The 25,065-nt window shown below is 52.8% G+C and overlaps 1 protein-coding gene across 11 annotated transcripts in view; it reads right to left on the bottom strand.

Moving 5' to 3' along the window:
- tenm4 (teneurin transmembrane protein 4) overlaps positions 1–25,065 on the bottom strand; it is a 139,119-nt gene that overhangs the window by 37,474 nt on the left and 76,580 nt on the right. For 6 of the 11 annotated variants that reach the window (XM_023807297.2, XM_072701254.1, XM_072701257.1 and 3 more), the window contains 11 exons: positions 20,253–20,417; positions 18,683–18,873; positions 17,551–17,761; positions 14,735–14,836; positions 13,931–14,125; positions 12,510–12,710; positions 9,223–9,408; positions 8,110–8,136; positions 6,360–6,506; positions 5,378–5,594; positions 2,708–2,827 (listed from right to left, as the gene is read on the bottom strand). In XM_023807297.2, the coding sequence (XP_023663065.1) occupies positions 2,708–2,827; positions 5,378–5,594; positions 6,360–6,506; positions 8,110–8,136; positions 9,223–9,408; positions 12,510–12,710; positions 13,931–14,125; positions 14,735–14,836; positions 17,551–17,761; positions 18,683–18,873; positions 20,253–20,417 (1,762 nt within the window). The remainder of the gene's footprint in view (positions 1–2,707; positions 2,828–5,377; positions 5,595–6,359; positions 6,507–8,109; positions 8,137–9,222; positions 9,409–12,509; positions 12,711–13,930; positions 14,126–14,734; positions 14,837–17,550; positions 17,762–18,682; positions 18,874–20,252; positions 20,418–25,065) is intronic. The other 5 variants (XM_072701255.1, XM_072701256.1, XM_072701260.1 and 2 more) reach the window with 1 other exon arrangement.

Genomic DNA, 25,065 nt, shown 5'->3' with positions numbered 1-25,065 from the left:
TAGCTCACATGTGGTCGTGCACTTTCCCAGTCCACTTCCTGGTCATTTTCATTTAGATCAACCATTCCAGTTCCACAGCATAAACACACAGCTTTTAAATACCATGTAACATTTTCACGGGTGTACAAACATCTGGGAGGTGATAGATCAGTTTGCTGGATGCTGTTGTATTAACACATTTTCAACACCAGGGCGGCACCAAGAAACACCTCAGTTCAGGAAAGGAGACAGTGTGTCTAATAACGGCGCTGCCGGCTCCCAAAGCAGGGAAGAGCTGTGGCGAGCAGGGCGAAGCGCAGTCAGTGACAGGTATCCGTCCGGGGCCGACCACCGACAGGCCTCCGATTAGTGTGAGAGTTCCATGATGTAATTAAACTGCTCTGCTGAGAGGCGGCTAAAGAAGCCCCCCCCCCCCCCACGGCGGCCAGTCTTCCGCGTGATTCATTTACCTGCCGATTTAATAACTGGGAGGCCACACCTGCTTTGCATGCTGTCGCTTTTCAAGAGGCAATTAGTGCGGGGATATCCACGGCACCCTGGGGAGCGACCGGGTCTCCCAGCGAAGACCCACGCCTGGGAAGAAAGGGGGCGTGACGGAAGCCAATCTGGGGGCCTGCAGTGCAAATCGTGAGGGATTCCCAGGTGCAGAGCTATTCAAAGGCCACCTCATTGGCTGGCGAGGTAAACATGGGGCTGCCCTTGTTTGGGGGGGCCAGCATCACGCATTCCTTGTGCTGACGTTCAGCTGCACCTGTACGTGCTTCACTGGCAGTGCGACCCGCTCACTGACTGTAAGGACTGCTGACTAACTCTAAGGGCCGCTCACTGACCATAAGAACCGCTCACTGACCGTGAGGACTGCTGACTAACTCTAAGGACCGCTCACTGACCATAAGAACCGCTCACTGACCATGAGGACTGCTGACTAACTGTAAGGACCGCTCACTGACCATAAGAACCGCTCACTGACCATGAGGACTGCTGACTAACTGTAAGGACCGCTCACTGACCATAAGAACCTCTCACTGACCGTGAGGACTGCTGACTAACTCTAAGGGCCGCTCACTGACCATAAGAACCGCTCACTCACTGTAAGGACTGCTGACTAACTCTAAGGGCCGCTCACTGACCATAAGAACCGCTCACTGACCGTGAGGACTGCTGACTAACTCTAAGGACCGCTCACTGACCATAAGAACCGCTCACTGACCGTGAGGACTGCTGACTAACTCTAAGGACCGCTCACTGACCATAAGAACCGCTCACTGACCGTGAGGACTGCTGACTAACTCTAAGGACCGCTCACTGACCATAAGAACCGCTCACTGACCGTGAGGACTGCTGACTAACTGTAAGGACCGCTCACTGACCATAAGAACCGCTCACTGACCGTGAGGACTGCTGACTAACTCTAAGGACCGCTCACTGACCATAAGAACCGCTCACTGACCGTGAGGACTGCTGACTAACTGTAAGGACCGCTCACTGATCATAAGAACTGCTCACTGACCACAAGAACTGCTCACTGACCCTAAGGACTGCTCAGTGAGTGTGAGGACTGCTTACTGACTGACTATGAGGACCGCTCACTGACTGCAAGTATGATTCACTGACGGTATCTTTCATTGACTGTCTGTATCAATCACTGACATTATGCATCTTTCAATGTACATATGTAACGTTTGCTGAATGTACACACAGAATCAATAAGTGTGCGTGACGTTCATTAACTGTATGTCATGTTCACTGTCCATAAATAATGTTCCCTGACCACATGTAATGTGTGCTGGTCATACATGACGTTCCCTGACTAAAAGTAACGTTCTATGAGTCACGCAGTATTTCGTCTGTATTTAGTTGTTTGCATCACCCCTTCTCTCCCAGAGAGCGATCCTTGTCACCGGAAAGAGGGTCAGGGGCTCGCTGACAGCAGATCCCGTGATCAATCAGCAGTGGGGGTCAGTTCCGACCCCCCCGCCGGCAGCTGGATAGCGCATTCATGCCGCAATGTAAGGAAGAGGAAAAGCCATGAATCTGCTCCCCATTCACCTCCACTAAAGCCCGGGAGAAAATCCAGGCTGTGTCAGAAGATCCCATGCAAGGCTTTCGGCTGATGGGGAGACAGTCTAAGTCAGAGCTAAGCCCCCCGGACAATTACAAAAGAGGGGGGGGGGCTGCATAATAGCAGGAGAATGCAGGAGTGCTTTCCGGCTTCTGCTTGGATGAGCAGGTGCGGACCTGATTTCATGCTGCGCTGATTCTGTTTACCGTGATTGGGGGGGAGGCGGATTTATGGGGAAGGGGAGGGGGGAGCTGTGTTTACAGGTATGCTGGGAGGGAGAGGCGGATGACGGAGAAAGGGCAGCGAAACAGCAAAACAGGACCGGGGAGCTGCAACAGAGGGAGAGGGAGACGGGGGTGTATGAGGAGAGAGAAGGAGAGTCATGGGAGATGAGGAGAAGACGGGCGTAATGAAGTCAGAGGAGAGCAGAGAGCAGCAGAGAAGGATGGAATCAAAGCAGGAGGCTCCTGGGTGCTGCTTGTGAAGTCGGTGGCGGAGGAGCCCGTCCAGGCACAGGCACAGACGGCGCCGGGCACAGGGAGAGCCGCAGGGCCTCATTAGCGCTCGGGCTCCAGAGAGCGGCCGCTGGCATGGGAGGGAGATGAAGGGGGGGAGGAGGAGGAGGAAGCCGGGGGGGGGGCTCACCTGCCATCCTGCCTGGTGACAGTATATCCGAAAGCTGGGTACCCAACGAAGCTGATGTTCACACCCACCAGGGGTGTCCCGTCGGAGGTCAGCACCTGCCCTCGGATCACGCAGACATGGCTGGGAGGGAGATGGAGACGGGGGTCAGAGGTCAGGGCGGGCCACATCCCGAAACACACACTCGCGGCGCCCCACGGTGGCCAGAAAGTGCGATTTCAATCGCAAGCGCCCTGTCCTGGATCATCTTTCACTGCTCCCTCCAAGGTCAAAGCAAAGAGATAAGAGCTGGAAGACAGCAGCCCTACAGCCGCAGAGGGATCAGTGAGGGCGTAGCAGCCTGCAGAAAATGGGCTGGTGGGGGGGACGTACTGGGGGGGCGAACCAGCCTGCAGAGGATGGGGCAAGGGCCTTAGGTTGAACTCAGAAAAATATGTCATTTATGGGGTTTTAAGATGGGAAAACGGACAAATTCAGAGAGCGAAATTTCAATTGAAGGTTGACAACTGACCCAATGAGATGCAGTTAGTCATCGGTCACCTAACTTTACTGTAACCTGGCAACCACAGACACACAGGCATCCAACAGGTATATGCCACACAGGCCAAGCTGTGCTGAGCTGTGTCAGGCTGTGTTAGGTTGTGGTTGGCTGTGTTAAGTTGTGCTAGATTCTGTTGGACCGAGAAAAGGCTGTGTTAGCCTATGCTGGGCTGCATTAGGTTTTGATGTTCTTAGTTAGGCTGTGCTGGGCTGTGTAAGGCTTTGTTAGGTTGTGTTAAGCTGTGTTAGCCTGTGTTAGGCTGCACGTGTCTGTACTCCTTTCGGCTACACCCGTGGCGCGGTCTCCCCCTTGTGCTCCCCGCTTGTCCTTTCTCGCGGCAATAACACTTAGACGTGGCGTGGTGGCCACCGGGAATGGGGCTCGATGCTAATTCAGTCTGCTGTCTTTCCCTCCAGGAGACCTCAGCAGATCTAAGATGTCGAACCTTGTACTCTGCAAACAAGCAGAGAGGCGTCTTCTCTGGCCCCGCCACGCCTGTTGGCAGAGAGCCCCCTCCATCCGGAGAGAACGACTTTTTGGCTTTTAATTTTAATTACCCACATTGCCCATTTTATTCTGGGAGTCTGCTCATCTGAAAGGGTATTGGGGGGGTGGGGTTCTTTATGACCTTGTGTAACTCGCCGCCCCCAGTTATCAGCACTAACATCCCCGCAGGTGTCACAGTGCTATGGAGATGGCATCCATCTCGGCCGCACGCTGAAGGATGTTGGGCTGACACCGTACACCTAGTCACATGTGCTTGTGGTGGCAGACAGAGGTGACATGCTTTACAGCAAGGGCCCAGCGGTTACAGATCGATGGTGGACTGATCAGGTGACAGGATGCGCCGGCACCCCAGATGCTAGTCTGCGAGGAACAGACGTCATCTAAAGCGCAGCTGGTGACGAACTGCAACTGGGGACTGTCCTCGGGAATATGGGTAGAGCTTGGAGTCCACATCAGACTGTCTTCACTCACTTCTCAGGAGGGACTTGACTACAGGTGCAGTTATAACACTGTGAATCGAACAAACCAGTACCTGACAGAGAGAGGTACTACGGAAGAGGGGGACCGGGACATGGACTAATGTGACACATCTGGGGGATTATGGGCACGGATTGTCCACGTGCTGGAGCTACAAGGGGTTAGGGTTAGGTTTAGGGTTAGGAAAGCCCATCCCCTGCTGTGCAGAGACTTTTTGTAGGGCGGGTGCTCGAACGTGATTGTTGGAGATCGAAAAGGGGCATGTAGAAGCTCATGAAAAGGTGACTGCACTTCAGTCCTTCGGCCAAAAGGAGAAGGTGCTCGGGCATTTATGACGCAGGACTACAGAAGTCTTTGAAATGCATGAAGACACAACAGCTACCTGTCACCAGAGGAGTATGTCTGGCTTCTCTTCATATGACCAGCCCCTTTTCTTCAGTGTTTAGGGAGCTGTTAACACAGGATGGCCCCTTTCCCAGCTGCCACAAGGTGCATTTCAAGTCCAGTCACATCAACTCAAGCCCGGCAAACTGGGCTTCTCTGTTGTGCCGTCCATACACAGGTATACATTGGCATGAAACAACATTCCCCAGGACCACAGTGAACTTACACACAGCAAGTGAGATGGGGAAGGTTTCACACAGGACAGTACTTAACCTTCTTAACCATCTTAACCTGCTGTGAATTTCCAGGAATTTCCTCTGCTTTTGCCCAGATAGGACATCCGCTCTGTTTGTCCCTGTCAGGCTACCTTAGTGAGAGCTGCAAGCCTAAGCTAAATGAAGCTAAACGAAGGCGCTCAGAAACAGAGGTGGTCCTGTAAAGCTTAATGTAAGTATTTCCCAATCTGGTCCTCGGGGGCCCATAGGCGGTCCATGTTTTTGCTCCCTCCAAGATCCCTGCCAGACAGTCTGCATTTCTGCTCCCTCTCTGCTCTCAGGAGGTGGACTGTCTGTGGGTTCCCGAGGACCGGATTGGGAAACGCTGGCTTAACGTATCGGAGCTGGGAGAAGCAGCACTATCCAGGCACCGTGGGAGCAGAAGGAGCCCAACAAGAAAGATCTGGCCTTATGTGATCACATGAACAAAGTCATCTGCTAATCCACCAGCTGAATGCAGAGCAGAGGTGGGCAAGCAGAAGCACTGACCTGCCCTTGAAGGGGTTCGCTCCAGGGATGACATGCGTGCTGTCCTTGCCCACCAAGAACTGCACCCGGTCGTAGAAGGAGCGCAGGCGGCTCTGGGCGGTGTGGACCTGAGTCTCCTGGATGATGTCCAGCGGGTCGGGGGAGCCCACACACAGGGAAGTGCTGTGGCAGGACGTCTGGAGGCAGCAGTCCGGATCCATGCAGTCCGCCAGGCCATCTGCACGGCAAAGCAAAACCAGTGTGTCAGACACACCTGCTGCAGACAGAGCAGCTGCTCAGAGCAGGAAGAGGGACAACAGGAGGGATGGGAGGAGGGATGACAGGAGAGAGGGAAGGAGGGATGACAGGAGGGATGGGAGGAGGGATGAAAGGAGAGAGGGAAGGAGGGATGACAGGAGGGATGGGAGGAGGGATGACAGGAGAGAGGGAAGGAGGGATGACAGGAGGGATGGAAGGAGGGATGACAGGAGATAGGGAAGGAAGGATGACAGGAGGGATGGAATGACTCTGCATGCTTCCTCCAATCTGCTCTAACAAGGGAGGCATCCAGAGATAGAGACCAGATCTGAACTGTGATGAGCACGGCGGGACTGAGACTGCAGGACTCAGATGGTAGGAGTCAGATTGTGGGTTTCAGACGGTAGGACTCAAACTGTGGGACACAGAAGGTAGGACTCAGACAGAAGGACACAGACTGTGGGACTCACATAGTAGGAGTCTGATTGTGGGACTCAGATAGTAGGACATAGACTGTGGGACTTAGACTCAGTAGCACTTAGATTGCAGGATTCAAACTGTAGAACTCAGACTGCGGGACACAAACTGTGAGATTCAGGACTCAGATTGCAGGACTGAGATGGTAGGACTTAGATTGTGGGACTCAGAATGGTGAGTGCATGTTTATAATACTGCGGAGGGCGTGTGCATGTGTGTAATGCCCCGGGGGTCTCTGCATGTAAGCAGTGTGCTGAGCAGACTCTACCTCCATCGTTATCCTTGCCGTCGCTGCAGGCCGTCTCCATGGACATGTCGCAGCCGGGCCCCCTCCATCCCAGCTGGCAGACGCAATACCAGCCGCTGTTACCCAGAGTGCACCTGCCATTGCCGTTACACAAGCCGGGACAGCCCTCTGCAGACACAGGGAGAAGCGGAAGCATCACCACGAGGGAGGGAGGTGAGGGATGCCGGCAGCCTGCTGCATTCTGCTGGAGCCCCTCCCCCCTGACAACTAGCTGTACTCGCATTGGCCCTGAGGGGGGCGACGTGGGGTTGCTGCCTCTTCACGGACCCTGTGCAATGTCTCACGGGACGGAGGGGCGGGATTCGTTTAAGGCAGGGTTTCCCTACCCAGTCCTTGGGGACTCCCAGACAGTCCACGTTTTTGGTCCCTCCCAGGTCCCAGCCCACCTGTGACAGGTATTCTGTGTTCTTGATTGGATGGGAGATTGGAGGGAGAAAAAACGTGGACCGGCTTGAGGTCCGCGAGGACTGGTCTGAGAAGCACTGCTTTAAAGTCGCAGAGACCAACCCAGGCTCGGCGTCAGAGGGCCCCAGGGCCGGCCGCCGTCGCTGTGACAACAGGACTGTTGGGTGATCACTCATTCTCTTTCGTCTACCCACGGCACTCATCGGATCCCGTTTGATCCAGCCCCCGCCCCCCCAACCCCCCACAGTAAATGCAGGCAGAGAGCAGCCTTTGAAATACAGAGCCCTGACACGTTACACATTAGCATAGCATGTACGCTTCTCCTGACCTAGTTCGGAGCGGCGATCTCGTGGCGTGCACATCACACGCTGCCGTGGAGACGGGCCGTGCTGGACCAGCCCCATGAGGGCGAAACTGGAGCACAGGGTGTGGACTTGCGATCGGCCCTCTCTGAGAAACAAACTCACACGCAACACGCACAATGGTGGGGGGGGGGGGGGGCACCCTGCTGGGCACTGTGGTCTTGTCGCATCAGCCGGACAGATTATTTCTCAGACAGGAATATGTCGCATTTTCAAGTTCACCAGGCAGCAAGCATGAGGGTTAGGCGCAGAGATATTTCAGAGCTTAAGCTCCTGTCTTGGTGGGTGGGGGGGGGGGGCACAGTAGTGGCTTTCAGAGGCCCAGACTGCACTAGCAGATAAGCATGTGTTACCACAGCAGCAATGCCCCCCCTAGGAGCCAGGCTAAACAGTAGCGCTGAAGAACACATGCCTGGGATGGTCGCTTTACCTCGCCCCCTATCAGCGCCCCCTGGATGCGAATGGCCCACAGTGGAGACACATAGACACATTGCCGGGCTGTTTTTAATAAATGATTCAGAAGCAGCCCCCTGGAGGACTGAATCCAAACCAACCAACACCGCCGCCCTAGTGGCCGAAGGGGTCACTGCACACAATATGCCTCTGCGGTAGTATGAAGAGGTGGAAAACCATGCTCCTCTGCAAGGGTGGGGTAAACAGCCCCACCCTTCACAACCACCCCTCTAAAGGCCCCAAGGGTGTGGCAGCAGGACTCACGGCGAGGTACAATAACGTCCTGCTCTGTCAGGACCGGAGGAGGGCATCCAGACAGCGGGAGCGCAGCAGCATGATGCAGGTGTCGGATGGAGGAGGGGCACGTGTGGGGCGTGTGTGCAGGAGAAGCTCGGTCGTGGAGCTTGGACTGTGGCCCGTGAGCTCGATGATTTGTGGTAGGAAACGGACAGACAAGCAAACGAAACACAGAGGAAGTAGGAATGCCATACCTTTCACTACCTTATCCAGATAGTGAGCTTAGGGGATAAAAGACAAGGACATATAAGGGAGGCTGGAACCCGGAACGAGGGCTGAGATCAACACACAGAAACACAGCACATGCTCCACATGCCAGAGGCCATGCGGACACCAGGGGGCGGGGCACAGAGGGAGGGCTAGCCAACCAGAGCCTGTTCACCAGAGCCACCACACACGGAATGTTTCGCCACGGCAACTGCAGCTGCAAACATCTGGCTTCTGGTCTCCTGGGTGATGTTCTTGGCATCTGACACTTCTCTCCATGCCACAGGGTACCAGAACAGTATATTAAACCTCATTCCCGTGTAAGGGGGCGGAGCCACAGGCTCTGGTAAACAGGTAGTGATTGAAAATGTCACAGGCTGGGGAAAAAAAAAATTGTCAAAGAGCCGTGTCAGTCCACGTGTGTCTCCGGGAGATCCCCAGGAATGGGATTGGAGGGTGTGGAAGGGGGTGACATGAGGGCGGAGATTTCCGGGGACTCCCTTACGAACAGATTTGGGGATTTGGTTTGGTTATGCAGCTTTGGAGCAAACTAAATGTAAGCTTTTAAAAAAATTAGAACGGTTTCAGCATAAACGCCCGTGACGGCCTTGTCTCTCTACCAAAACATTCTCTCTTGGCAAATCCCAGAAGAGGGATGGATATGGACGGCTCAGGGAGGCAGCTCCCCTTCTCGCAGTGCGAGGGGGCTCAAACGCTCCTTCAGCTCTGGGTAAAGCTGCAGTCATTACCATGCGCTCAGGTGGACGGGATCTGCACTGGTGCTGCTTTTCGGTCGCATCGGTGTCGTCAGCGAAAGCGATTCAGGGAACGGAGTCACCGAGCAGAAACACAGCAGGTGGGAGGACAGCCAGGACTCATCGGAGACGACACCTCACAGGACTTCCAGAAACATCTCTGCGGCCGAGCGGGGCGGACGGACACCAAGGGCAAGGCTTCCGGAAGCATTCCCGCGTCCCGCACGCGCTCAGCCAAGCCGCTCATGCACCGGCGCAGGACTCACACGCACAGAGCCACACACCGATCATGCTCCCATTGGCCACGCCCCCACACCAAGCCCTGCCCCCGGCCACACCCCCTACCAATGGTGCAGTGTTCGCCGTTCCAGCCAGGGCTGCACTCGCAGCGGCCGTCCTTGCAGGTGCCGTGCTCGTCGCAGCGGGAGTGGCATGCCCTCTGGTCGCAGGCGGCACCCGCCCAGCCGTCATCGCAGCGGCAGGCCCCCGACACGCAGACGCCATGACCGCCGCAGTCTGCTGCACAGATCTCTGGGAAAGAATGGAGGGGGTGGGAAGGAAGGCGGGAGTGATTATTTAGGGGGTGCAGTCACACCCCGGAGGTCTGAAAGGAGGAGGAGATCCTGGGGGAGCATTCTGTGAGGCTCCTCAACATCCAGAGCCACCAAATGGGGGGCGTCACACTGCTCACATTTTTTGCACCACCCCCCCCCCACCCAAGTCAGCTATTTAGCAATACCAGGGACCTGTTTAAAAGCAATTTTTTGCTTAGCCAGATTTAACACACCCCATTTTAAAATGCTTTTGTCTTCGTTCACTTACATTTAGCCCAGATTACCTTTAAATCCGACAATTTATCCGGCAAAGAGGGATATCATACTTTGTGAAACAGGCCCCAGTTCTAGCCCAGTTACCTGTTAGCCATGTGAGCAATATCAGTTGATAACAACACGTTGCGTGATATTTTGTGCATAAAAACACTTGCATGTCCACCAAAGATGTCCACAGATAGCAGTTGGACAGGACTGTGTGTACGACCAAATTAATGAGACACAAATAAGACGTAAGTGCTAACAGACAGTACAAAACTACAGCATTAACTTCTGTTGATAAAGGGCGCAGCCATCTTGAATTCTGAAATCCCAGCACTGACATTCCATGCGCAAAAAAACCCCCAAAAATCTGGACTTTAGAGATACCGAGGCGATCGGTTTTCCTTTAATAAATAAACACCAGGTTCTCGGGGGGGGAGGGGCATATCCTGATGTGCCAGAGGTGGGGGCTAAAACGGAAACGGACGCCTGATCTTTGTAGAGTTGCTGACCCCTTGAACCCTGGCGGTCCTGACTTCTAAACGGGCTCTCCTCTTTTACAAGCCGCCGCCGACTACGATACCCAGGCCAAGCCGTCGCGGAACATTTACGAAGAAGCGGGCCTGGATGAGTCGCACGCGGGTCAGCAGGGGACGCGGCAGGGGGCACGCCTCTGCCTGTACCCGCGGAGAATCGGCGGCCGCGCTCGATGTATTATTTACCACGTGAGAGGGAGCGAGGGCTCGACCGGAGCTAAAGAGGCACAGAGCAGCCGCTGCCTTTATCTGCCGGCCCGGGATTTCTCCACGGATGTCATGTCTCCTGCTTGCATTTTTATATTAAAATGGAGACGGAAATCTGATCCGTTTCAAAAAAGGGGTTATTCAACAATGATGAAACTGCAGCAATGCAAAGGCGGGCTGGCTGATGGCAGCCTTAAGCCACGAGGCAGCTGTGAAATGTGGCGCTCGTTTTTGCAAAATTAACTTCGATCTGCCGCTGTCACGACGTGGACTCCGGGTCGGCTGAGAATGACCAAAGGCACCCCTGCAGCGAGCACTGGACGGGCCGCCTGCTGAGACCTTGCTGCACGGGATTGACTACAGGTGGAGACATTTACATTTACTTATTCAACAGATGCTTTCATCTAAAACGTCACACAATTGAGGAATCAGTCTCAGACAGTCCTGGGAGCAGCTGCGGTTAAGGGTCATGCTCAAGGAGCACTCTGCTGACCCTGGGATTAGAACCAACAACCTTCTGATCACAAGCACAGTCCTAAGCTGCAGAGCCACACAGCACCCCCAAATAAGCCCAGCTTTGGCACTAAAAGACGCAAGGCAATGAGGTGCGAACAGGCTGACGTCCATCTGATGCTGGCCACCCCGTATGCATCTGGCCGGGGACTTCCAGTCCACGACGTCTCTGGAGAACCCGGATGCAATAGCTGCTGTGTTCTCGACTGCCAATCATCGTGTGGCGGATTTATTAGCCACCCATAATACATATGTGCATTGACAGGATGTAGCTGCCGTTTGTTCGCCGCCAGCCAATGAGAGCTGGTCCCGACCACACCAGCGGCGGTGAGCTGATGAAGAGCAGAAAGTCCGCTGTGGAGCCGTTTTAATCTTCGCAGTAGAAGCGCATGATGCAACAGAGCAGATGGCTAGAGACGTGTAAGTGTGAAACGGCAAGGGCTGGCCCTCGTCACTGTGGGGGGCCGAAAGCTCCCGCTGCTTTCCGGAAAGTTCCAAAGAGCACGTCCCTGGAAAAGCAAACCCTGCTTGTTGGTGCTGCACCGGGGTTTACTGAGCAGCGAGGGCGCCGAGATCCAGCAGCGGCGCGATATTAAATTAAAGCACATGTCGCAATTCTGAAAATGAGTCACTTTTGTCATTTGAGTCCCCTGTCAGACTGTGACATCAACAGGGAGTTATAGCAGGACACTAGGACCAGCCATGTGTCTCTCTTCTCCGTCCTGAGGATGGGTAAAAGGCTTGTTTTTCATTTTCTTCTCAGGTTCCAGGAGGACAAGGCCAAGAACAAGGAACAAAACCCGCATCAGATTCACAGCGCATGTCTGCACATCTGCGGTGTGACGACATCACAAGTATGCAGAGAGCCAGGTGTGGCGTGGGAGAGCCCCAGACCCAGGGAGAGTTCAGCTCTGTGGGCCCGGCGCTGCTTTAGGAGACGGGCTTCACCGCCCCCCTCTCCACACTCGTTTCCCGGGGTACTTTCCCACACACTACCGACCTGCTGATATCAAGCTGAGAATCGCTTCAAAAGTCCCCGAGACATAATGACTTAAAAGCATTTAAACACTGACAGAGCAGGCATGGAGCAGTGAGGTATTCAGGAACAGAACCTGTTTACGTTTCACACCAGAAATGAGGCGATAAAACAAAGAAAAACACAGAACAGGAGCAGGGCCAGGAAACGAGGACGGCCCACATCACAACAGACGGACACGGGGACACACAGACACACAAGCTCACAGACACACACTCACACTCACACACGGCAGACAGACTGACAGACACACACAGAGACGCACAGGCTCACAGACAGACAAACTGACAGACACACATATTGACAGATGGACGGAGAGAGACACGTGGACTCACAGAGCCACAGACAAAGATTCACAGTCTCACAAACACATGGAGTCACAGACAGACGGAAAAACACACAGGCACTCAGATACACAGACTGACAGACAGACAGACACACGGGCCACAGATGCTGTGACAGACGTCGTGACAGACGCCATGACGGACGCGAATGGTGTTCCCAGCGACCCCCAAGGACGCCTCTCACCGGTAGAGCAGTCCTGGCCGGTCCAGTGCGGGTGGCAGCTGCAGGTTCCTGTATCTGGCAGGAACGTGCCGTGTCCCGAACATTGGTCCAAGCAGGAGGTGCGGGCACTCTCACAGCCGGGCCCCCCCCAGCCCGCCAGGCAGTGACACTGCCCCCTGACGCATACCCCCCTCCCGGAGCATGTCGGGTCCAGGCAATCCACTGGGGGGGAGAAAGAGAGAGAGGCAGGTGCTGCCAGTGAGTGGTCTGCAGAGGCGACGGGCCACAGTGTTAGAGTAACATCTCAGTGTAGCATGGTACTGTAGATTATTCTACCCTGTGTATGTTAATGATACCCAGTGCTAATTTAATTAAAGAACAACTTCAAAATGAAATAGATGATAGATAGATAGATAGACAGATAGATAGACAGCTAGACAGATAGATAGATAGATAGATAGATAGATAGATAGATAGATAGATGGATGGATGGATGGCCCGAAGGAAATCAACAACACGAATAATAAAAAAATATTGCATTTTTCTGTCAAATAGGGCCGACAGCCACATACAGTAGCTGCCCCAAACGCAGGCTGCAACGGGGATATCTCGCTGGGGCTGCCTCCGGATGGGTTGCGAAAACCACGTCACCGCGACGACAAGGACGTGAGCGAAGGAGGTGCGGGAAAGCAGGAATGCGCCCGTCCCACGGCAGATGGTCTGAGCTCACGGCACAGAGATCATAGGCTGACTGACAAAAGGCTCCTCACTGGCCATTAATCATTCCGGATGAAGGTCGCACACAAGAAAGGTAGGAATACCAGAGGAGAGCCCCATCCATACCACCCCCACCCCCCCCACGCCTAACTTTAGCATCAAAAAGGGGTGGGGGCCATCAATGTCAGGGGCCCCTATTTATCATAATCCCAGGGCCCATTTTTCATCTTGAAAGGGGAGCTGCCAAAAGCGACAGCGACATGACCGCCGTCTCCGGGCCGGAGCGAACGCGCAGCAGCCGGCATGTGACGGGATTAGCGGCTGACTCTGGCCGCGCTGAGGGGATTCCGCGGGACACAAAGGAGGCGTTTGCATCACTAACGGAGGCCCTGAGAAAACAGACGCGCTCGTCCAAGAAAAGCTAAATACACGACTGGCACAGGAGGCCACCTTTGGGAAAAAGTCACGTTTCTCACCGCGTTTAAGAGAAAAAAGTCCTTCTCCTGTCCCACAACAGACGATAAGTGATTTAGACACTCACCCTAACAGCCTGGGTGACAGTTCAGGTATCTGCTCAGCGCTTGTGTTGAATAAGATCTTTTTTTGCATATTTATCCATGACCAATACACATTCATGCTCACAGAGAAGAAACGCTTTAAAATCGCTGACAGGGCGTCGGGCCCCTTGGAGCTGGTGCGACAGACTCCGGAGTGAAGGCAGTTACCTTGCTCGCAGTTCTCGCCCTTGTAACCAGGGTTACAGATGCAGGTTCCGGCGATGCAGGTGCCATGGTGACTGCAGGAGAGGTCGATGCACTGACTGGTGGGCACGTCGCACTCGGCTGACTTCCACCCGCTGTGACACACGCAGCGGCCTTTCAGGTACTGACCGTTACCGCTGCACAGCACCGGGCAGGAGGCTGAGGGGGGAGAGCGGCCGCAGAGCCCACACGCACCAGCCGGAGCAGCAGAGAGACGGGGGCAGATGGTCACACAAGGAACGGCACTGATCTTCATCGTCATCTTTAGAGTCAGATTAACGCAGAGGAGACGATCAGGTGCAGCGATCCTGCATTATCGACGGCTGCCGGCGAGTGAAGAGCCAAACGGGCCCTGGGCACCAGACAAGACCGCCAGGGCTATAAAAGGCAGCAGGAAAAGCATGCCGCTGCCCCTGATTGGCTCTGATGCGGGGTCTGGGGTCTCTAAGCACAGCTTTTGATTAAAGATGGCAGTCTAAAGACATTACAGTATGGACATATACAGAGAACAGTGCCAGGCAAGCCATCGGGCGATATGGGCGGCCACCTAAGAGCATTGACCAGCACCAAAATTGATCGTCCCCCACGTGGGGAAAGCAATGGTGAAGTTTTCCTAGGGTAGCCACATGATCTTCGACCGGCACTGACTGAGAATAAAGAAAGCAGCAGCAAAAGGGGAAGCCTAAGGGGGAAGCCATGTTTGTGTGTGTATGTAGGGGGGGGGGGCAGAGGAAAATGCAGAATGCAGAGACAAAGGATCAGTCTCACCTCGGCCGCAGTCGGGGCCCCGGAAGCCGGAGAAACAATGGCAGGTCCCTGACACGCAGTCCCCGTTACCAAAGCAGTTATTGGGACAGTCATCTATGGAGTCTGAAAGGACACAGCAAAGCATGCTGGGACGTTACAAGCACACGGCTTGAGGCGGGAAGGCGGATCCCTCCCCACCCCCCCGACATAAACATCGCCAAAAGTCCCAAAAGGCCCATTTCAGTTACAGAGAATATTGTAGCAGTTTGCACGTGGGCGTGATCTCACGAGGTCTGAGTGAGTGTCTGGCGTTAAAGGAGCTTACAGCTCCTGAGGCACAGTGCCGAGGCGAGGGGGCAGGGGGGGGGGGCGGGGGGGGCACGGCCCGACACGAGCCACACAGCCCGAGAGCAGCAGGTCACTCCACTCTGACTGCTAAGGTGGACGGTGCCTCAAACACAAAGACAGTGTTTTATTCACTGACTATCTCTCTACAGTGCAAAGCCAAGCCCTGTAGCTGCTCCTGACGGCAGGAAGCAGAAAGCATCAATTTAATGGGCAGGCTGGCTGGTTAAGGCAGTAACAGCACCAGTGTCATGGACATGAGAACCGGCTGCAACGCTGAGCAGTACCAGGGGCGTGTACAGGGGCGGGGCCACAGGACCCAGCTGAAAGCTGATTGCCCCCCAGAGTGCCCCTCACCTCTCACTCACAGATTCAAAACAAATCATTGGCCCCACCTTAAAATCCTGAGTGACGCCATTTGATTTTCCAATCAGTATGACTTTGAGTAGAAACTTAAGCAGGAGAGCTACAGATGAAACCACAGCGATTAGTATGTGCATTTACATGCATTTACAGGCCATTTGCAGAGATGCCTGCTTTTCAGAAATAGCATTTAGCTTTGAGCTGAGGCAGGAGTGATACAGGCGGTAGGTGTGGACAACTAGGCAACATATCACTCCTCAAATCAGCCGAGTCTTTAAGGGAGGGAGAGCAGAGAAAGCGGGGGCAGGGGCAAGGTGGGGGCCCCGTCTGATATTCCTGGGGGCCGATACTCCTCCCAGACAAACTGCTACCCAAGCAGAAAGACGGGTGGCAGGCTTTCGGCTTTCAGTCCGAGTGGATGATTCAATAAGGAGACGGCATGCTTTTAAATGAGTAAAACCACCAGAACTTCCATGTTTATTTATGTACTGTCAGTTTGCTGACACTGGTGTAATTACTCTGCTGGTCAATGTAGATACAAGCAACATTGTTTTTGCATACATTCATATATATATATGATTAATATAATTATATTAATATATAATTAATAGTCACGCATCTGGTCAGGTAAAGTTGGATTATTACATGTACAATATGATAATCTATACCACAAGTGTGTCTGCTGGGGTGTGGCATGAGTAAATGGCGTCCTGTAGTTGTGTTCTGGCTATACAGCAACTCTGCATATAACAGACTTTGGATATAATGGACTGTTTAGCCAGAGCCCTTGAAGTCCGTTATAAGGGGATTTTACTGTATATGAATATATGTAAACAATGTGTATATATATATATATATATATATATATATATATACACACACACACACACACGGACACACACAGAGTGATGCCTTGACTTACGAGTTTCATTCGTTCCATGACGGAGCTCGTAACTCAAATTACTCGTATGTCAAATCAATTTTCCCCATTGAAATTAATTGAAATGCCACTAATCAGATCTGGAGCCTTAAAAAAAACATTTTTAAATTAGAAAAATATGCTTATAAATAACGAGTATTGTATAAAACCACAATACAATAGAATGTACTGCAATAAACTGGTTTTATTAAGTATAATGCACGGCATTTGCCTTGGAGATCAGACGCCTTGAAGAAACTGACGAAGGTGTAGGAGACAGGCTGAACTGAATAACTGAGTCTTATTCGCTGATTTTTGCCCGTTTCGGCACGCTTTCCTCACGTTCATCTGTGGGGGGTTTCTATAAAAACCTGTCCACTGCGAGCTAACCGCTTAAAGTGAACGAGTGAGACACGGGGTGCTGTGTAGATGCTGCGGCGTTCACTGCGGCGTTCACTGCGCCAGCTAGAGGTGGGGTATCTGAAGCTGGCTCACTGCGCCAGCTAGCGGTGGGGTATCTGAAGCTGGCTCACTGCGCCAGCTAGCGGTGGGGTATCTGAAGCTGGCTCACTGCGCCAGCTAGCGGTGGGGTATCTGAAGCTGGCTCACTGCGCCAGCTAGCGGTGGGGTATCTGAAGCTGGCTCACTGCGCCAGCTAACGGTGGGGTATCTGAAGCTGGCTCACTGCGCCAGCTAGCGGTGGGGTATCTGAAGCTGGCTCACTGCGCCAGCTAGCGGTGGGGTATCTGAAGCTGGCTCCTAACCCCATTTTTAGCTCTCAACTCAAAGCAAAAAATCAGCCGGGAGACGACCCGTATCTCAAAAAACTCCTTAGTTGGGACACTCGTGAGTCAAGGTACCACTGTGTGTATATATGTAGCGTGACAGCCCATACCCAATTTGTATTATAGCATAAAATGCTACATGATATTACATCTTTCTACTAGAAAATCCAAAATCAGAGTTTTTTTCCTTCACAGAACAGCTTTTAAGCTTTTGTGAAAAATCCTCAGTTCCAAACAATTTAGTCAATTATTGCAATCATCTACCTGTGTGTGTGGGGGGGTCGGTCATTTTCGCTGCTTTTTTGACGTCTAAATTTGCTTGCTCCTTTTCTGCTTCAAATGCCCCCACCCCTCCCCATCAACCCCCTGCCCCTGGCCTGACCTGGATCCTGCATCATCCTGCACCCCCCCCCCGCAGAGCTTACCTACAGGCGTGGCGATGAAGGAGACCTGCTCGGCCTCCTTGCCATCGTTGTAGACGGCCAGGTGCCAGATTCCTGAGTCCATATACTGGATGAATCCCGTGTCGTGGCTCCCCAAAGGGGCCAGGCTGACAGGCTGTGTGTTGGGGGCCTCTAGGGCACGCGCCTCCTGGCCCAGGAGACGACGGCCGTCCAGCAGCTCCACAAAGTCAAACTGGGGAGAGGCAGAGCCAGGGAGACAGGGTCACGCACCGGACCGGGGGGATCACGCCAAGCGCTAATCGCAGCCAGCGCTAATCATGCCAAGGTGAAACTGCCTCCCCAAGAATTAAATGCAGAATTGCTCAACTTTATAAGACAAGGTGTTTACTGAAGGAGAAAGCAGCTCTTCAGGGGCAGAACCAGCAGTGGCAGAAATCACATTTATCAGGCAGTAAGAGGAGCGACCGCTGCCACAGATCCCAGTTCAGCAGGAAGGTCTGCTAACTGCTACCTACTGTAGCATCACGACGTTGCTTGCTGTTGTTCATCATGTGCATTTATTTCGGGAAATGGTCCCTCTCTCTGCCAGTCCCCGCACGTACACCTTCGGTCCGTAATCGATCGCCTCCGTCCGAATAAATGTAGATCGCAGCCGGTCGGAATATGTGAAATTGAGAGATCGCCCCAAATCCGCGGTGATAACGAGCACCCACGGCTGGCTGCGAGACGATCGATGAGGTTAACGTGCGGCACGGATGATTCCTGCTGATACATGGGCGGCCGGCGTGAAGCCGCGGAGGGCGTGAGGAGCCCACGAGGAGGGGGGGGGGGGCCATTCTTCATCGAGCCATTCTTCATCGTTCAATTAATTAACTAACCATACATAATGAGATTATTAGTAATTCATTAATTCAGTACAGATTACCCAAATAACATTTCCCTGGACTGGGAACCCATGTGGGGTACGCAGCTTTTAGGAACGTGAATGTTTCAGTGTCTGCTTGTCTGTCTTACGATGCTGTGCTGCACTCAGACGGCAGCCCCGTCTGCGCAGCTGGAGCAGCTCAGCTAAGTAGCCCATTTACAGCAACTACAGCAGGTGGTTAGGATTGTGATATAAACCAACAACCTTCCAGCACGTGCGTCGCCTCACCTGTGTGTGGGAGGGGGCCAAGCCCCTCCGCCCGTAGATCCCCACCAGGGCGTTTTTGCTCAGAGACACGTTGAACTTAAGGTACATGGGATGGTCCACGAAGATCTGGCACCTCCAGAAGACGCCGGGAGGGATGCTGTGCGCGATCCTGCGGCCCACGTCGATCTCGCCCGAGTCGATGAAGCTGTCATCTGCAAGCGAGGCGTCGTATCGCTCGTCAGCGCATTCGGTCCATCGACCAGAGGAGTAACGGCTAAATACAACAGCGAGGGGGTCTACAGGGAAGCCAATCAGCCTGACCACCCTGCTAATTAATCTCATTAGCCATGCAGAGAAGGAAAGGCTCCCAAAGACCCAGTGAGTCATAAACGCAATTTCGTATTCCGTAGGAAATGGGAAGGGTTTCCCACAAGTGCAAGCAAGCATATGGCCAGGTGTAGACTTCCATCTTCTTCGTGAGGCACCTTCCTCACAAGACCTGATGGAGAGTCGGCCATCTGCTTACATATGTAGAGGGCTTCGTTGCAGCAGTGATATCCATTAAAGCAGACATGCTCGTAAGAGAGCGCGCGGGGCCCGGCCACAGACGGCGGTCACGCGCTGCGCAGTGCCAGATGGCGCTCTCCATCTCGCCACTCGGGCTGCGATGCGCAGGTCCCCGTCTGCCTACAGAGTCTGCCTACAGACCTCCGTCCTCACAGCTTAAAGTACTCAGCACCCGGGCTCGGGGAAAAGCAAAAACGTCCGTGACATTTGCTCCGGAGATCAAAGGCAGTCGAACGAAAGGATTGATTAGCAAATCAAAACTGAAGTGCCACACCTTCCCTAGTGCTCGTACAGCACGAAGCAGGATTAAATGGCCTCCGAGTAATACTTAAGCAACACAATGAATAAAACGGTTATTGATTACTCACCTCTTCGGCTGGCAAACACGCTGTGACCTTAATCTGCCCTCAGCATTATTTACTCAAACTTTTCTACCTTTCTGCGTTGTCCGTAGCAGCACCATCCTAATGTCCCGCCGTTGTGCGGAGCTTATTAATTACATAAACGGGGCCCATTTCTCAGGCTGCGGGGTAGAGCTCGCTCTCTGAGCGTAAATCATTCCACGCCGTTTGTTCGTTAGCCGCTTTCTTCTGCTGCCAGAAGACGCGCCCAATTTAAGAGATGAAAGGAGCGCATCCCTTCAGGGTAACGGCACTTCTAACGGCGCTCCATCTCCTGGACGCACTGTCACCAGAGCCGCCTCATTTGCCAGCAAGAATAAACAGTGATATTCCGGCAGCGCCGGCTTTCTGGATTTTTCTACGGATGCAACTGGGGGTTTTTAAAAGCTGAAAAACAGAAGAGCCTTTCGGGAGATATATAAACATGTGATTCCAAGCTCAGGACCCGGCAGATGTTACGCACGAGGTTTTATACTGCGGCACAGGGTAGTACGTAACAGGAAATACCCGGTCTGACTGCATGGATCTCCCACACCAGCGCACTGTTATGCCTGGTGACCTTTACCCTTTGACCCATGGATATATGTCAGCTGATGCAAAGCAGACGTGAAGGAGCTACATACCCTCCTCCCTGTCTCCCCGGTCGGGCAGCTCCAGGGCGGTGTTCCCCAGAGGCGGCAGGCCCAGGTCCGTGGGTGCAGAAGCGCCGCCTGTACCGTCTTCCACCAGCTGGAATACCTGCCGTTGCACAGGCTGCAGGTGCCAGTTGAGCCCAAACAGGTGCATGGCTGCAACAGGTGACCACAGTCATCCAATCAGAATCCAGGGGGCGGGTCTGAAAGGCCCAGCTGACGCGCCAGGGTGGACCCGGCCCATATTCAGATTCAGACGCCGGTGAAATGTTTGCAGGCGACTTCTGCATTATTCAAAACCCTTGATTGTACAAGAGGACGATTAAAAACCACATTAGCGTCATAAAATCCCACAGATAACACGGAGTGCCGAGGAAACTCAAAGACTGCGGACGGAAACATTCAGGGCAGAAAGCTTTGAAGGGGGGGGGGGGGGTGACGATCCAGTGACAAACAAGAGAAGAAAGGGAACTGTAGAGGAGTGACAAAGTAATAAATGACCTAAGGCGTTCAGTGTCTGCGTTTCGCTGATTCGGCCAAAATGCTGCGCAGTCACAGGCCTGTCCTGAATGCAGGAACACAAGGAAACGGTGAAATCAGCAGGAGGAGACAAAGGCGGATCTGCGAGGGGCGGCGCAGGGCGTTACACTGAACCGAAATACAGACGGAGGACTCTTTGGGGGCATGGTGATGGAGTGTGGCCCGGACTGGGGGGGGGGCTGCCCCAGAGAGAGCGAGCGTGTGAAGCAGAGGTGAACAGAGGTTCACTACGCAGCTGCCGGTGAGGATGGAAGAGGTGGGGGGTGGCGGGGGGGGGGGGGCTGACGTTACATTCATTGTCTCAGGGTCTTGAACTGACTGGCAGGCAAATGAGCTACGGGTAAAATAAGAAGTCTGGGAAAGACTGGGAAAGACTGGGAAAGGCAGAGGGGCTGCCGTTTGCCGACACGCCGTCGTTTAGCGCTGCCCAAACGTTACCAGCCACTAATTACTTCGCCTTCAGTTCAAAACTGAAGTGATTTTTTTTTTAATCAAAATGCAGAAAGACGCACATTCAGTGCTGTGACCGAAATCATACCTTGAAGAGTCACGATTTATATGAATGCAACTGAATTTAATTAAATTGTCTTTTGAAATAGTTTCATTCCTTCACTTGGCTTTAATTAGGCATACCCTGAATAAACTCCATTCGCTGGATAAACTGTGACACCGTTTTATGCGCCGTTCAGCCGCTAACCTGGATTTACTGCTTCACTATGCGTTTTACCTTGGTTTACCTTAACTTTACTCTGTCTCCGAGGAGAGCAGCTGGTAGTGGAACATGACCCACCCTCCCTCCCCCCGATTACGTGTTTTTGAGTGTGAAACGACACAGGAGACAGGCCACGGCGGGGTAATTAACCACTGAGCAGCATTTTAAGTTGTTAATGTGAAGACGGCGCCATATGTCTAATGCAGAACTGGGCAAAAGACAGACTGATCTTTTTGTACTGCCTCATATGATCATTAAAATTAATTTTAAAAATGTACAGATGAACACATTTCTGCACACAAATGTTTCTTTGAATTAAAATTACATATACAGTATAAGTCACGTCACGTGTGAAAAATGGTTATATTGATTTCGGGATGTATTTGCAGAAGAGGGGATAGTAAAATCCAACATGTCTTATTGTAGCTTTCATGGGACGTAAAAAGGGATTAAAGATGGCCCTTGCTGACTTGGTGACGCTGGGATTTCACCCCAAATAATGGCCACTGCTTCGGACCTTCATGATCGACTCTGCACTTGTTACTATTTACTACGGATGGCTGTTCAGTAGCCTCTCATGCCGGCTACCCTGATCTGCACACGCACGCCTCCGCGACCATCCCGTTTTTAACCGAGAGCCATACGAGTATTTCGACCTTGGCTGCACTGCCGGTGAACAAACCAGGAGACGGAAACCGGAGAGACACGGGGAGAGACAGGGGGAGGCCGCTGGTTCGGAGGGAGGCACAGACCCTCCTCTCATTAAAGGCCAGGAAGCTACACTCCTCATTTACGCACGGCTCAAAATCCGACCGAAATTATGAGGTCGGTCATAAACGCCGCAATGAAGGATAAAAGCAATTTCCTCAGGTCGGCTAAATCAATAGTCATTCTGCAGACCGCTACAAACTGCTCCCCGATCAGATTTCAAACTCAGAAGTTTCGCATGTTCCTAACGAGCGGAATTGCGCCTGCGGACTAAAACGGAAGCAAAGCCGGGAATTATGGGTAAGATGGAGTGATCATAAGGCAAGGCCCCGCCCCGTACGGTCACTCTGGAGTCAGCTGCAGAGGTCAGCCTGGCACACCCTGCTGAGAGACAGATGGCCTGCTGCACCATCTTGTTCCCTTGACTTTGGTGGTGGTTTGGGGCTTCACATCACCCACGGTTGCAGGTGGGGGGGAGCAGCCCTCCCCCAGGCCAGCTGCCAGCTGGTGTCCAGGTAACCGCTCTTCTGGAGGGCCATTATGGAGCCTGCCATCTGCTCCCCCACACATTACCCGGAAACATAACTTCCCCACATACTTCTAGTGCAGTCCTGCAGATGGTACTGGCCGTCCAGCATCCCAAACATCAGCCCCACACACCTCGCCCCCCGCAATGTCTGTTTTGCCAATGGAAACGTGAAACGAAGCAGCTCTTCTGTGAAATGAGTGGCTCCCAAGAAAATTCTGCTGTCATGCTAATTACACGCTCGTCGGCGACACCTCACTTGATTCATTTTTCTCTCTATTTCATCTCCAGGTTTCTGTGGACGCTTTCACAGCGGTACCACCATAAACACCACGTTTTACCACACAGGAATCTGGATTCCAAGCAGTACCACCATAAACACCATGTTTTACCACACAGGAATCTGGATTCCAAGCAGTACCACCATAAACACCATGTTTTACCACACAGGAATCTGGATTCCAAGCGGTACCACCATAAACACCATGTTTTACCACACAGGAATCTGGATTCCAAGCAGTACCACCATAAACACGGTGATTCACCACACAGGGGTCCTTATTCCAAACAGTATCACGATAAATACCGCATTTTTACCACACATTGCCCCCCACGGCAGCCCTGCCGGCACACAGAGTGCCTGCGAAATGCAGAGGCTGGTGACCGGCGTGAATCTGACATAGTGCTACAGCCTGTTTGCCGGGGGGGCACATCAAACACCCCCTGCAAGTCGACCGCTCTGAAGCTGGTCACAGTCCAGCCTCCATTAACCGTGGGCGTATTAGCTGCTGGACGGGGCAGGAGGGCGGCCGAAATGGGCCTCAACCTCGGCCCGCTGATATCGGCCCAAACGTGGACTGCGCATGTTTCCAAGCATATGGCTAATTAATTCATCTGCCTTCCTCGCATGAGTGGCTGCTGCATCTCTGACAGCGCGCCCAACTGCTCCTGTCGCACGGAGCTGGGAATGGCAGCCCACGCTCCGATACCCAGACCGCCCCGGCACGCCAGCAGGGTCATCAGCATGCACAGCGGTGATGAGCAGGGTTACCGCGGTAACTCACAGCAGCAAGACTCATCAGATCCCTTAAAGGGAGCCGACTCCAGCATCATTCCGACACACCGATGTACGCGGTCACATGTCACTGCGGGAATAATGACTTACGGACCCCTTAAACTTCCCAGCAGTATATGGAAAATTGATGTAGTCGCAGTCAACAACGAATCGGGCTTCTACCCTGAGTATCAATGTGCTCTACAGCGCCACCCAGCTGAAGAGCAAATTTACAACACTCACTCAGTCCACAGGATACATTTTTCAGAAGATCTCTGTGGACTCCCTCGGTTCTTTGCTGGATTAAATGAGGACTGACTGAGATTTGGTTCCCAATTCGGTAACATATGATGAAAAAGCCTGACTTTAGGTCACTGGAACACAAAATAAGGGCCTGAGCGAGATTTAGAAATTTGCTCTTCAATTCATCAGTGATCTCTTTAAGTAAACATCAGCGTCGGTCCTGCATTTATGGAACCTGCGTCACATGAACATGTTTAACGCAGGTTATAGGGTCATTAACCATTAACAGGAGCCTTTCGACATTCAGACCTTCCGAGATCACGTGTGTCTGTCTCACAAGAACGACGTTCTGCCACTGGTACCAGCTCACTGGGACAAACCCCAAAAGTCCCTCATCTTTCAGGGGCACTATTGAGGGTTGATGTCTGAAAAACATGAGCGAAAAGCAGACTCTCAGCAGGAAAGCATGCCAGCGAATCTGAAGCGTTAATCTGTCTTTCTCTAATGCTGGTGAAGATCTCTCGAGTTGAAAATGTGAGCCTTAGTGCTGATGTCTCAGGCTGCCCTGTCATGACATTCTCATCTTACTCATTATGAATCTATTGACAGCTTATAAAGGATTCATCCAGCTGTCCGGGGGATGACAGACGCCTGGTCTTTACGTCAGATCCACCTACTGAATTTCCTTTTCTTTTCTGCGTTTCCGGACCGTTTGTGAAACAAAGGGCAGGACAGCTGACCGGTTCATTCATTAGTCAGGGGTAATTAAAAATAAACACCAGCAACCTTTTATTAACGAGCCCCAAGACGCCCCAACGCCATCAGCCTCAGCCCATGCTAATGGGGAACACCCAGCCAATTCAGATGTATTTGTATTTTTTAAAAGAAGCGATTAGATCCTTCTGACCCTCTGTCAAGCCCTCAGCAACAATGGGATGGATGGACCCCAGCGAGACCCAGCTGTCCTTATTAACCAGAATCCCAAGACGGGAGTTAATGGTGCAAAATGGCAAACGGCTAC

Source organism: Paramormyrops kingsleyae, chromosome 17, assembly GCF_048594095.1.
Source record: "Paramormyrops kingsleyae isolate MSU_618 chromosome 17, PKINGS_0.4, whole genome shotgun sequence".
NCBI classification, from domain to species: Eukaryota; Metazoa; Chordata; class Actinopteri; order Osteoglossiformes; family Mormyridae; genus Paramormyrops; species Paramormyrops kingsleyae.
Note: the sequence above shows the minus strand (reverse complement) of the source record. Positions and strands in the feature narration are given on the sequence as shown.